The sequence below is a fragment of the Seriola dumerili genome, unplaced genomic scaffold (genome assembly GCF_002260705.1).
Source record: "Seriola dumerili isolate Sdu_G_001 unplaced genomic scaffold, Sdu_1.0 BDQW01000068.1, whole genome shotgun sequence".
Classification (NCBI taxonomy): domain Eukaryota; kingdom Metazoa; phylum Chordata; class Actinopteri; order Carangiformes; family Carangidae; genus Seriola; species Seriola dumerili.
In genome coordinates, this window is record NW_019174323.1 from 12,706,777 (window position 1) to 12,719,918 (window position 13,142).

A 13,142-nucleotide genomic window follows, 5' to 3' on the forward strand; every position below is an offset into this window, starting at 1 on the left:
GTAGTGTAGAGTTTTTAGTGACTGGCAATGTTTTTTCAGGACTCTCTGCAATGAGATCTTTCCCAACGTGAAGAAGTATTACTCTGGGTCAGACTAAACTATTGTCATTGTTCCTTGTCAACCACAATATCATGACTTAAGAGTTTTCTCTGCTCTCTGCTCTGTTTTGGTTTAGATCTTAGCTGGATCAAAAAGCATCAAGACGAGCTGCGACGCTTCACTTCAGCCTCCTTCCTGGAGGAAATGTTAGCCCACCTGAGAAAGGTGAATGTGTTGAGTTCAGCTGAGGAGACCAAGATCAAGGAAGCGGGCCGGCTACAGGACCAGGTTAATATGCTCACAACTACAGTCAGTGGCAAGGACACTCAAGGCTCTGATGCCCTCCAGGGTTTCGTAGAGAGCTCAGATTCTCAGGTGGCCCAGCTCATCATAAACCACGGTAAGGGACTTGAAATGGGATTTGATCTCTGTGTTGGTAATTCATTTAAAGCATGAAGGAAAAACTGTTATCAGCAAGTAGTTTAGGCATCCAGTTGCTCAAATGGTAGAACAGATCATGCAGTAATAGCAGGGGGTGGTGGTTTGATTCTTTAATTCCTGTACAGTCACAAACTGCTCCTCATGAGCTGTTCGCTGCTGTCTTCAGTGTATGTGTGAGAGTAAATGTAACATGCTGTGAAGCACTTTGCACCAGTGCTATGTAAATGCATTTCATTTCCTGCTCCAACTTCCTGGCAAACAATAAAAAAACCTATTTCTTTCAATTACTATTTTAACTAACTAATCATTTTTCTCATCACTGACACTAACCTCAGTTAACTTTTTTAACAGATTACATGGTGAAGGAGCACAAAGAGGTGCTTTTACGTCGATATGAGCAGTGCAGAGACAGAGATTCAGTCAGCTGCCCCAAATTGAACATCTCGGCAAGAACCTTACTTCTGGTCGACGGACTTTCTGACATCCAGCAAAAGGAGCATGACCTGATGCAAGTTGGGGCGACTCAAGGAGGGAAAAGAAATCATCTCAGACAGCTGGGGCTGGCCAAGCTTTTGGAGCCCCTGACGCGGGTCAGTTTGCCTCCCAGGGTCTCTCTCACAGTTGGAGTCGCCGGTATTGGCAAGACCACCTGGGTCAGACACTTCATCAGACAGTGGAGCCAAGGGGCCATCTATTCAGATGTGAGCTTCGTCTTACCTTTTACCTTTTGTCAGCTGAACTCACTGGAGAAGCTTTCAGCTGAGAAATTGGTAAAAATGGCTTTTCCTCATTTAACAGACCCCAATCTGGTCTTGAGCAGCTCCTGTCGGACACTGCTCATACTTGATGGTTTGGATGAATTCCGCTGCACATTAAATTTTTCTGATGCAGCACCCTGCAGTGACCCGAAGAAAGAAGTGTCCATTGACGACTTAATTACTAACATCATCCGGGGGAATCTGCTGCCTGACGTAGCAGTGTGGGTGACTTCCAGGCCGGGAGTGGCCTCGCTCATCCCAGGAGGACTGGTAGACAGGGTGACTGAGATCCCAGGATTCAGCCCAAAGGACATCCAGATCTTCCTAAACCACCACTTCTCCGAGAAGGATTTCGCCAGCAAAATATGGGCACACTTGGAGTCCCATAAGATCTTAATGGTGATGTGCTACATACCATGCATTTGCTGGATAGTAGCTGATACTCTCATGTACATCATGCAGAGTGAAACACAGGAGAGCCTTCCAAGGACTTGCACTGAGCTTTACGCCCACTTCTGTTCCATGAAGGCAGAAGTAGGCGAACCAAGAGGCAGGGAGCCTGTGAAAACGGAGCAGCTTCATGGAAGCAATCGTAAACTGCTGGGGAATCTTGGACGACTGGCATTTTATGGGCTCCTCAAACACAAGTACACCTTCAGTGAGCAGGACCTCAGGGCCTATGGGATAGATCTACTGTTAACTCAAGGCAGTCTTGGTGCAGGAATTCTTGTTCGGGAGGAGTCAGCCATATACACAACCTATCGGTTCACACATCTGACTCTGCAGGAGTTTCTTGCAGCTACTTTCTACCATATCTCCTCCAAGCGAGCCATCTTTGACTTGTTCTCAGAGAGCACCATGTCCTGGCCTAAGATCGGTTTCCAGAATCACTTCAGAAGTGCCTTTCAGCATGCACAACAGGCTGAAGAAGGTCATTTGGATGTGTTTGTGCGCTTCCTGACAGGCCTGCTGTGCCCAGTGGCACTGAAACCTCTCGCTGGGCTTTTGGCCCTTGGGAAAGATGATGGAAATCAGAAGGGCTGGGCAGCAGGATTTTTACAAGGCCTCTTGGACAGCGGGGGTGCTGTGGTGTCCCTGCGTGCAGTCAACCTGGCTTATTGTTTACAAGAACTGCAACACACAGAGCTGTTGAGGAATGTAGAGGATGATTTACGGCTTGGTAGTCTGGCAGGGAAGTTAAGTCGGGCTCATTGTGTTGTGCTGGGCTACCTGCTGCATGTGTCTCCAGAGTGCAGCGAACAGACCAACCTTACAGGCTCTCTGAACTACGCCACAGTGAAATGTTTGCTCCCACAGTTGCTGTACTGCAGCCATCTCAGGTCAGGTCCCCAAAGCACTGTCTCCCAAGAAACTAAGATTCAGGAGACGGATTGAAGGGTGAAACTCACGTTGTTTTATGTTCAACAGGTTGGAGAATAATCACTTCAAAGATGATGTCATGGAATTGCTGGGAAGCCTCCTGAGCGCCAAAGACTGCCATATTCAGAAGATAAGGTGAGGTCACACTTACATTTCTCACTCCTTATTGAGGTAAAGCATCATCTGAAGAACATTTTACAGACCTCTATCAAATGAAGTTGCCTGATTGCTCACATACAGTACATGGTGAAACTTTAATTATGATTTGGTGTTCGTCTTGTTGAACACAAGGGTGTCAGAGATGCTCAGTGATTATTCTGCGGTTGTAGGATTGTCATTAATATTTTGCACCATATGATTGTAACCACTTTTATTCACCCCCTCAGTTTGGCAGAAAACGCCATCAGCAACAAAGGAGCCAAAGCACTGAGCCGAGCCCTGTTGGTGAACCGGACACTAATTTCTCTCAAGTGAGATCTTTTTGTTTCTTTTGACATATGATTCAGTACAACTGAATTAAGTGAACGAACATAACCTTTGGAGTTCATAAGAGGGAAACTGGTATGCTTCTCCCGCACTAAGCTTAAGTTGGGTGCCTAAAGAAAAAAAAACTACAATGTCAAAGTTTCCCAAAAGCAGATCATGCTATACTATAGTATAAACCACTGCATGCTTAAAGCTACACAAGACATGTTTGCTTGTTGGCAGCGTATATATGACAGATACAGACAGGTGACAAATTAAAGGAAAAACCTGAAAAATGAGTGAAGAAACAGGATGACAGTGCCTCCATCCATCGGGCACGAGGCGTCACTGAATGATTTGATGAGTATGAAAATGATATGGCCCAACACCTTACTAAGACATACTTCCTTTCATTTTTCACGTGTGTGTGTATGTTCTGGTGAACAGCTGTTAAATATACTATTAATGGTAATATAATATTTGATAAACATTTTGTTGAATACTTCCTAGTCTGTGTAGTTTTATATTATAGCACACCAAAATTACAAGGGAGGCAAAAGTTCCAAAATTGCACCTTCTTGCAGCTATTTTGGAGAAACATAATTCACTCGCAGATTTCGACTTACTTATTACTTTGAGGTGAAGTGGTGTTCTGTAGATATTGGTCCCTGAAGTTCACTTGTGCATTTTTTTTAGATGACAATTTTGTCTTATATACTGCAGCTTTTAGAAGTAAAAGTCACAGTTTGTGCTTATCTCCTAGTCCCTGAATTGCTGTAGTTCTTATGGTCTATGTCTTCATATTTCACAGGCATATAAATTGTTATATAGTGTTTAAATTACTACTGTACATTGCTTTACATCATCTAACCATCTATTTATAATTTAGTCTCCGGAACAACAATATCGGCTCCAAAGGTGCAAAGTTCCTGGCAGAAGCTCTGAAAATGAACCAAGTCCTGGTATCGATCAAGTGAGTGTAATTGCTATAGATTTTGGTTTATGCACACAGTGATCCTACAAAATGCCAGGATAACATTTGATGTTCTTAACCCCAGCTTCCAGAACAATGCCATTGAGGAGGAAGGAGCTCAGGCCCTTGCAGAAGTATTGCAGTGCAACCGCAAATTGGTGTCGCTGAAGTGAGTATTGTCTGTGCTTCACTTGTGTTGGTTGCATGTCCTGTTTATATTATATTACGAAGAATCAGTGAATTTCTCTTTCATGCATGTATTGATTCAGTGTACGGAAGAATACAATTGGAGCAGGTGGAGCCAAGAGGATTGCGAATGCACTGAAGACAAACCGGACTCTCACAAAGCTGATGTAATCTTATTTTCATATATGCACTTACTCTACTGGTCTCAACTATATCATACTGTACCTGCTATTGAGCTGTTATAATTATGCAAACATATTATACATTCAGTTCAGTGGATTAAAGACTTCAAGCTGTTTGTATTTTTCTATATTCTTGACATTTCGTCGTAGATGTTTAGGAGTAAAGTAGCTCACTAATAGACTAACGTTTTGCTCGTTTACCACTGAACCTGTTTTGGGTTACATATTATCCCTCGCGATGAATGAAATTCTTAATCTGCTCAGTCTGTTTTTGTTCTCATCTCCAGCCTTTGTAGCAACCAGCTTGGGGACAAAGGAACAGTGGCCCTGGCAGAGGCTTTGACACTCAACCACACTCTGCTCTCGCTTCAGTCAGTACCTTCTACACAAGAATGCATTGTAGCCTCCACATCACCCATCACCTTCTATTCAGAAGTCTAATCCATTTTCACATTGAGTTATTATACTTTGGTTCATATTTATATACTGTCTTACTTTTTGCAGACTTCAGAGTAACTCGATCAGCAACAGGGGGATGACTGCCTTAACCAAAGCACTCAGGCTGAACCGTGGCCTTGTCTCCTTAAAGTGAGTGTTAAAGTTGAAGCTTCTCGCTGTTTGACTGGATAGCTTTCCTGCGAGACTAATATCTGTAATCACACTTAGTGGCGTAAAATCGATACTACTCCTCTATCTGCCCAGTAAATGTAGAGAGCCATAAGTCCTGATGTGAAGTCCAGGACGGCCTTTGCTCCACAGTGCGAGCTCTCCTTCAGCATTTCATTCCTGCCTGTCTTTATTTTATAGTTGTAATTATAGATGACATGAGTTGCTGGTTGAGGGATTAGAGAGAGCCAAGCTACTTGGTGCCTCCTTTCCCCAGTCTTTATGCAATGCTAAGCTAAGCTGTAGCTTCTTAATTACTATACAACATGAGAGTGTATTGATCTCTTCTCTTTAAAAAAAGAATATAATATATCCCAAAATGTCAAACTATTCCTTTAGAAAAATAGCCATTAATACGATATTGGGACTAAATAAATACTGTATGTTAATTAATACTAGTCAATACGATACGACACTGACAGTGAGAGTTCCTTGGCATGGAGATTGTTGGGAATACTGTGACTTCTTAACCCTTCCGTTCCTTTTCCATGTATTTCCTCTGTGTGGTTAGTTTAAGGGAGAACTCCATCGGGGTGGAGGGAGCAAAGAACATGGCCCATGCCCTCCATGAGAACAACTCTCTACAGGACCTGGAGTAAGTCGCCTCATTAATAGCAGTACATCGTGTAATGCTCCACAGAGGCATGGTAATATCCGACTGTTCAGTAAATGTCGCTCCCCCAGACTATGTTGTGTCACTCAGGGCTATTGCATGATGGAAAACTCAAGACATTTGGTGACATTGTCCACTTAACAGTCATGGTATTAATCTATTCCAGTTTTTATGATCATTTGTGTAATCACCTTTTCCCAATTAAAGTGAGAGGGATTTTCAAACTTGAAAGCCACATGTTTTACACATAACGTGAACGAGAATGAAGTATTTCACACTCTTCTGTAATACCTAACCTTGTGCTTGTGTTTTTCACAGTATTCTGTCTCTTTTTCACTCTGTAGTTAATGTGTGTGTTTGTGTGTGTGTGTGTGTGTGTGTGTGTGTGCATTCCAGTCTCACAGCCAACCTCTTGCATGATGATGGTGTTCAGGCTATAGCTGGCGCAATCAAGTTTAATCAAGGCCTCACCTCTCTGCAGTAAGTGAGGCTTGTAATGGAAATTCAAGCATGCACAGAGATACATATATTGTCCTGTGAGTAAATCTGGCGTCACTTGTATTGAAAAGGTTCCTTCCATGCCACAATAATGGTGCCAAAATAAAATGAACAGGTTTGATCCACTCCACTAGCATCAGGATCATCTTGATACTAGCTGCTTTTAAATGTAAATAAGTTTTATGTGATCATATTTCTACCAGATGTTTGTAACCATTTGTAAAAAAAAAAAAAAAAAAAAACACACATGAAACACATACAAGAAGATATAACTGTTTACCAAATTAAAATTGTTCACAGTAATTTCATTTCAGAAGCAGGAGAAATTGGAGATACTCAAGTAAAGTAGAAGTACCTTAAAACAGACTGGACTAAAAATACTTAGTTACTTCCCACCCCTGCAGACAGACTCGTATATGCAGTATTTTCTTTATGTGTAAACCTTATGTCCCTTTCTCTCTTTTCCCAGTCTCCAGTGGAACTTCATCAAGTCCTCCGCCACTAAAGCTCTGGCCCATGCTCTGCTCTCCAACAGCACAATGCAGCTCTTGGAGTAAGCCTTCTGCCATTGTCACCCTCATTATCCCATTATCAGTCCTTTCACTCACCACTAAACAGTTATGTGAAATTTCCGTGACAGGGTTGTATTGTTATTGACAGCTGACACTGTGTCTGTGTGTGTTGCAGTCTACAGGAGAACGCTATTGGGAATGAAGGCGTCATTTTTCTAGCAGAAGCCCTGAAAACCAACGCGTCTCTTCGTACATTGTGGTTGGTATTACAACTGTGTGCAGTGACTGATGGATATTTAAAATAAATGATCACACAAGTAATTTTTTATGCACATACGTATAATATACATTCACATTAAAATGGTAATTTACCAAAATCTTTCTACATGTGTGTTTTCTGTTATTTTCCCATGTGTTCACTGTGTTGTGTGCTGTCTCTTTAGTCTCCAGGGGGTCTCAGCAGGCACAAAAGGCGCCATTGCCATGGCAGAGGCTCTATTGACCAACCAAACCCTGCAAACATTAGAGTGAGTCCAAGCTGTCTCTCATGCTTCAAACTGTTCTTTTGTGATTTGACATTCAGTCACATACAATAAGCAAACAGTTTAAAACCAGCAGAGTTCAGTCCTGCTGTTGGAGTTTTGCTCTTTTCTACATCATCAGTCGCTGCTGATCGTATCCCAGGTGTAACCAACCATGATCTGGCTCGAAAGAGATCAAGCTGGACTGTTAGATCAATGAGAATATACTTTCATTTTATTACTCAGCCTGCTTTAAAGATATGATAGCTTTTCATTGGTCTCTGTTTAAATGTGTCTTTGTTTGTCTGAAAATGCCAGCACATAATTTAACTGCTGTGATTGCAGCTCCACAGTCACTTTCTTGAGACAGACATCATTTCACCATCATTTCATGCATGTGATCAGCAGGTCTTTCCTTCACTGAGACATAAACACAAACTCTTCCAACACCTGTCTGAATGAATGCATCACTCGCTGGGCTGTTATTTACAAAGTTCAAAACAGAAAAACAAGTCTGTCTGGTTATATCGCACTTATGGTTAGACAGTATGACAATACATATTTGAGTCAATGTGAATTCCTGGTCATATTGAGTTTTATATGATTTTTAAATCGGTGTGAGCAGGTATTTAATTTGCTGGATTAACTGCTTATTGTTTCCATAAACAGTTTGATAAACTGATTTTGTATTATATTATTATAGGAAAATCACATTATGAAATGACATATAACGTGTTATTTTATTATACCAGCATTTTTTCAATCTTTCTGGAATTTAACTGAAATAAAGATTTATTTTGGTTTTATATCTCCACTTAAAGTTGGTAAAGTTGGGTCGGACTTCAGCTGTTTGTGAACCTCTCCAATTTTTCCAGTATGCCACAAGCACAGGGAAGCTCACTGTGAAGCTGCGAACTTCCCAGTCCTTTCACCCTGTGTCTAAACAACACTAATGAGAAGTGACATTACAGCAAGAGAAGGCCTTAATCTTAAATTCCCTAATCTCTGTGACTGCTGCATTTTTTTTGCTATTGCTATTGCTATTGTTGCTAGTGTTAAAACACACTCTGCCATTAATATACAAAAACTATTGTTGTGTTTCCTACTTAATGTTTGCACATTTTTCCATTTTTGTGTTTCAGTCTACGTGGGAACACCGTGGGGATGGAGGGAGCGAAAGCTCTGGCTAATGCACTGAAAAGCAACAGAAGCCTCAAGTCATTGAAGTAAGAGCTTGTTATGATCCATGTGAACCAAAAGTGCACTTTTGTCTTTGTCACTTTGCATAATTTCGAAAGCATAAAAACAATTCATCACCAGTGACATTTGCTCTAATTCACCTGCTCTGGAGAGAATGTGTTTCAATTGCATTATTTGTTTTTTTCACATCTGCGTTTTGAAAAGTAAATTTTCTGAAATTCAAAACGAATTCATACATTGAATTTGTAACACACAACTGACACTGAATGCAACGGTGGACTTTTATCCACCTCTTCTGTTATGTGAGAATAAATTTTCCCCAGTTTAAATGTATTTGTCTTAAATACGGTCCAGCTTCTCAGATACAACATATCTCACTGATCATCAGGTAGTAGCTCCCTCCAAGGCTGCTGCTGCTGGGAGTGGACTAACTCTCTTTGTTGACTGGCAGTGACTGTTCACTTGGACAAACACTCAGCCAAATCCATCATTTTGTGTTTGAAAATGAGACTTTTATACTTACATCACTGGACATTTGACTAAAGCAATACATTGTTTGTGTCTGTGTGTTTTATTAGTCTGCAGGAGAACTCTCTGGGTATGGATGGAGCCATATTCATTGCAACAGCCTTGAAGGGAAACCATCAACTGACATACATCAAGTGGGTTTTCTTTTGTGCTCCCATATATCCTATTATGCATCTGTATGCCTCATTGTATGTGATTTGTTATGTGTTGTGTGTGTTTACACCACAGAGAGCAGGATTTTAAGGACGACAACATGCTGCCGTTCTGCTCATATTAAAAACTGACTCCTGTTTTCGTGTTTGTGCAGTTTGCAGGGAAACGGCATCGGCGAATCTGGAGCAAAGGTCATATCTGATGCCATAAGAGCCAACGCCCCGGGCTGTGTGGTGGATATCTGACCAAGAAAAGAGCAGCTTTTATGGAAAAAGGTCATACAGCACATGTAGCTAAGAAATAACAGTAGGCTATGTTATCAGAAGTAGATGTAAAATATGTAAATTTGGTTATTTTTGGTATTTTAACATTGACATTTTTATATTTATTATGACAATTAAGAGTTACTTTGTCTTGAAGAGGCAATTGCCACAACTGATAGAAAAAAGACTTGACGTGCATGAAGATATTTAGAGTTGCAACATATTATGTAAAATACACTCAGCATCCTAAGATAGAATGAAGCTACTTCCTTCCTTATTTGTCATAGTTAAGATGTTATTCTGTACATTTGCTCTATTTGCACAAGTGAATAAATAAAATGGACCTTGCCATTCACATAGCAGTTTCATCCCACCTGTTGTTTTTACAAAGACAAAGATCTATAAAGACATGAGTCTACGGCCCCGTCAGCCTGCTGTGCTGACATTAATAAGAGTCATAGTGCAACTGTCATGAACACATCGTTTCATGAGGACTGGGCTGGATCCAGATCCAGGCATTTAACCTCTGGTGGAGTCGCTAACGCCCTGAGAGTTGAGAAGTGGCTGATAAGTGGTGACATAGACCACCTTGACATAGATGGCTTCCTTCACTCCTTTCAAACCATCGGTCTTCTGTCACCAAATGAGTGTCCCCTGTCCTTCAGATGATTGCTGAGTCCTGACCTGAGGAGTGGGCTCACCTGTGTTGTGCCTTTTATGTGTGAAGCAGTTGTTTTGTTCTCTCCACGCTTCTTGTTCTGTGGGAGTTTTTGTCCTCAGAGTGTAGAAGATTGTTTCTGGGCTTGAAGTGCTCAGGGCTGCTTGATGTTTGTTAAAGATGCTCCTGAGTTTTTCACACACGCTCTGTTTGTTCTGTATCTTTTTTTGCAGTTTTGAAAACAATAGAACAAAGATACAGAAAAGACAGAGAAGAAAACAGCAATTAACAAAACAAACAATGTTGTCATTCCTCACGTTGCAACGGTATAAGAAAAACTCGGGAGGATTTACAGCAAACGTCACATCTCTGTGCACTTCAAGCCCAGTTACATTCTGCGTTCACAATACAATGTTAATATGCTGATGTTAGGAGGTGCAGTGTTCACCATCTTAGTTTAGCATATTACATGCTAATATATGCTAGTGGGAAAGTTATTGGTTTTACAGGTATTTGGTCATAAGCCGAAGTATTAGACAAATTACATTTGTGACGTGATGATGGTAATAGACAAAAAGAATTTTGATCAACAAAGTCATGGCAAAAAATATAAAATGTCATCCTGTCATTTAATTATGTGGCGAAGATGAAAACAGCACTCTGAAGAGGGAGATGTTGCAAGGTGTCCAGTGTTTTGTTCTGTCTCTGCCCAGTGAAGTGGAGAATTAATAACCTTCTGTTGCTCAGTGTCATGATCTGCCCCTCTGTGTCTTGCTGTCTGGTTTATTTCAAGTGTGTGTGTGTGTCTTTGAGTCCTCCCTGCCTGAGACACTCAAGACAACGCTTTCCTTGTCAGTGCTTCATCACAGCTGCAGCACACTGGAGGTGATGGATGATAACTTGTACCCTTTTTACAGCACAATTAGCACATATGTTGTTTTTTTTTTTTTTTTTAAATGTGGGTTAATCTGCTAAAAAATAAATAAATAAATAAGCCAATTGACTCTTTTCACACTTATAGAAGAGTTTGCCTTTATGTTCAAGAGGACATATCACAAAACCCTTTCTGTGGCATTCCTGCAGTCTACAAACCCAATTCACCACCACTTTATGCGGATATTATACAAGCTGCCGGCTACAGACACAAGCAGACAGCATTCATAGCCAAGCTGTCGGTGTAATGTGAGTGCAGTTACGAGCTTGGTACTTTTAATTCGTTCTATGGAACATTTCATTAGACTGACTATCACTTTCAAAACACCCTTTTCAAGCATGGAGCCATAGTTTCTCCACTGCGCATACTGTTCAATATTCCATTCAACCCCAAAGACGACGCCCCCTGTAGAGCTAAACTGGTGTGGTGTGTATGGCATCACATGAATCAGCCCTGGGGAGCGCTACATTAGTGAAATGAGTGAATGAACTCCAGTAATAGACAACATTAAACAACATTAGCAACCAAAATCGGTCACAGCATTGAATGGGAAAGGGTCAAAGGTCGTCAAATAGGTGGCAGTGAACAGCTGGAGAAAATCCCACACCAAATTTGTTTTTGTAAAATGTTGTCAGTGTAGCTCTCGCTGTTGTTGACTGGTGTACGGTAGCACATCAGACTATATCCCTTTAAACCCTTTTGGCATCGCCACTGAAGGAAGATAAGCAAATTATGTCTCTATGTAGTTGCTTGATTTTCTTTGGTAGTCCACTTTACTCACCTTCCTGTTTCAGAAGTACCTTGTGTTACCTTATGCAGAAACACAGCTCCCTCATCAATATTCAACATGTTGTAGAAATGGGATAGCCAGATGCTTCTCTGTCAAAAGAAATTTTAAAAAATTCAATCTATGCATGTTTGGCTTTGTGCTTTCCTCTTGGCTTAGTAACATGTGACATATTAGTTCCCCTGGCTGCATTGCTTGTGGACAGATCATGCAAACTGTGGATCTGTGTCCACAAATTACATCTGCACACACACACACACACACACACACACAAACACGCACCATCTGCCCTTGAACGGCCTCTTTAGTTTAAACTGGGATTCAGAATTGAGTTCTTCGTTTCCATTCTATTCATTGACCGACCTACAGCAGACAGAGGTGTTCATATACAAAGAGATGGTCTCAGACACATGTCCATCCATTCGTGGAAGTGGAAATCAGGTTTATGCATGTGCCCACATTTTCACATTGGCTGAAATGTATGTACGAGCTCTGCTCTATAAATCTGAGTGTGTATAAATCTTGTGTGAATGTTTCAGTCTTTGTTCATCAACCCCAGGAGAAACATTTTGCTCCCAGCAGTAAACAGTTGGAAGATTTTTCCATCTTCCAAACTGAAGTTTAGTTTGTTTAGTTTAGTTGCATTTTTCATTTTGCATGATCACTCCTTTCTCACTGAATTTCATTTGCATATCTATGACTGGATGCACACAATACCTTCAGATTGTATTCAAGAGCACTGACGTTTCAGTACATGGAGTTACAGCCCGATTCTCGATGAGAGGCTTTTGTCAACTCACTCCACAAAATATCCAACAGATACAAAGATTAAAAGAAAAAAGTGGACTTAGTCATTTTTTTATTGTTCATTTTAAAAGGCACCTGAGAGGCAATTCGTCATGTGCGGTCATAAGCATTGTGACAGTACTGAGGCTGACGTAATAGTGAGTTCACCATCCTATTCCTTGTATTGACTGCGAATTACAATACTTAACTAAAACCTTAATTAATTAAGCAATATTTTATATTAAAGTTATAATTGGTAATATTGCCTCTGTCTTTGACACATTGTTTCTTCGTTCCCCCTCAACAAAGAAGATTTTATGAGCGGCAGATCTGAAAGGAAATGGATGACTATCAGAAGTCTGCCCTTATACAAAGGAGTCACTATCCAACAAAAGAAAAAGAACATTAAACTCCTCAGCTGCTTTGTAATTCCAACCACAAGGAAGCTCACATATTTAACATCTTAAGCTTAATGGCAGCAACAAGCTGGGTGCTGCTCTTAAACAGCAGGGCCTGAAGACTTTTAATGACACACAGAGCAAAGCCAAACACACATGCACAAAAACCATGCATACACCATCTTCCACACATTGAGTTTG

The 13,142-nt window shown here is 40.9% G+C and overlaps 1 protein-coding gene across 2 annotated transcripts; it reads left to right on the forward strand.

The window, feature by feature from the left end:
• Positions 1–228: 228 nt before the first annotated feature.
• LOC111219799 (NLR family CARD domain-containing protein 3-like) lies at positions 229–9,733 on the forward strand. Of its 2 annotated transcripts, XM_022742592.1 has the most exons (17): positions 229–439; positions 832–2,578; positions 2,667–2,753; positions 3,005–3,088; positions 3,973–4,056; positions 4,142–4,225; positions 4,326–4,409; positions 4,712–4,795; positions 4,929–5,012; positions 5,602–5,685; positions 6,100–6,183; positions 6,671–6,754; positions 6,889–6,972; positions 7,157–7,240; positions 8,377–8,460; positions 9,013–9,096; positions 9,270–9,733. In XM_022742592.1, exons 1-17 carry the CDS (start codon positions 244–246, stop codon positions 9,358–9,360), a joined length of 3,213 nt encoding a protein of 1,070 aa, XP_022598313.1. In that variant the 5' UTR covers positions 229–243; the 3' UTR covers positions 9,361–9,733. The 2 variants fall into 2 exon arrangements, with proteins under 2 accessions (XP_022598313.1, XP_022598311.1); XM_022742590.1 differs by lacking the exon at positions 5,602–5,685 and having other exon boundaries at positions 266–439.
• The last annotated feature ends 3,409 nt before the right edge of the window (positions 9,734–13,142 follow it).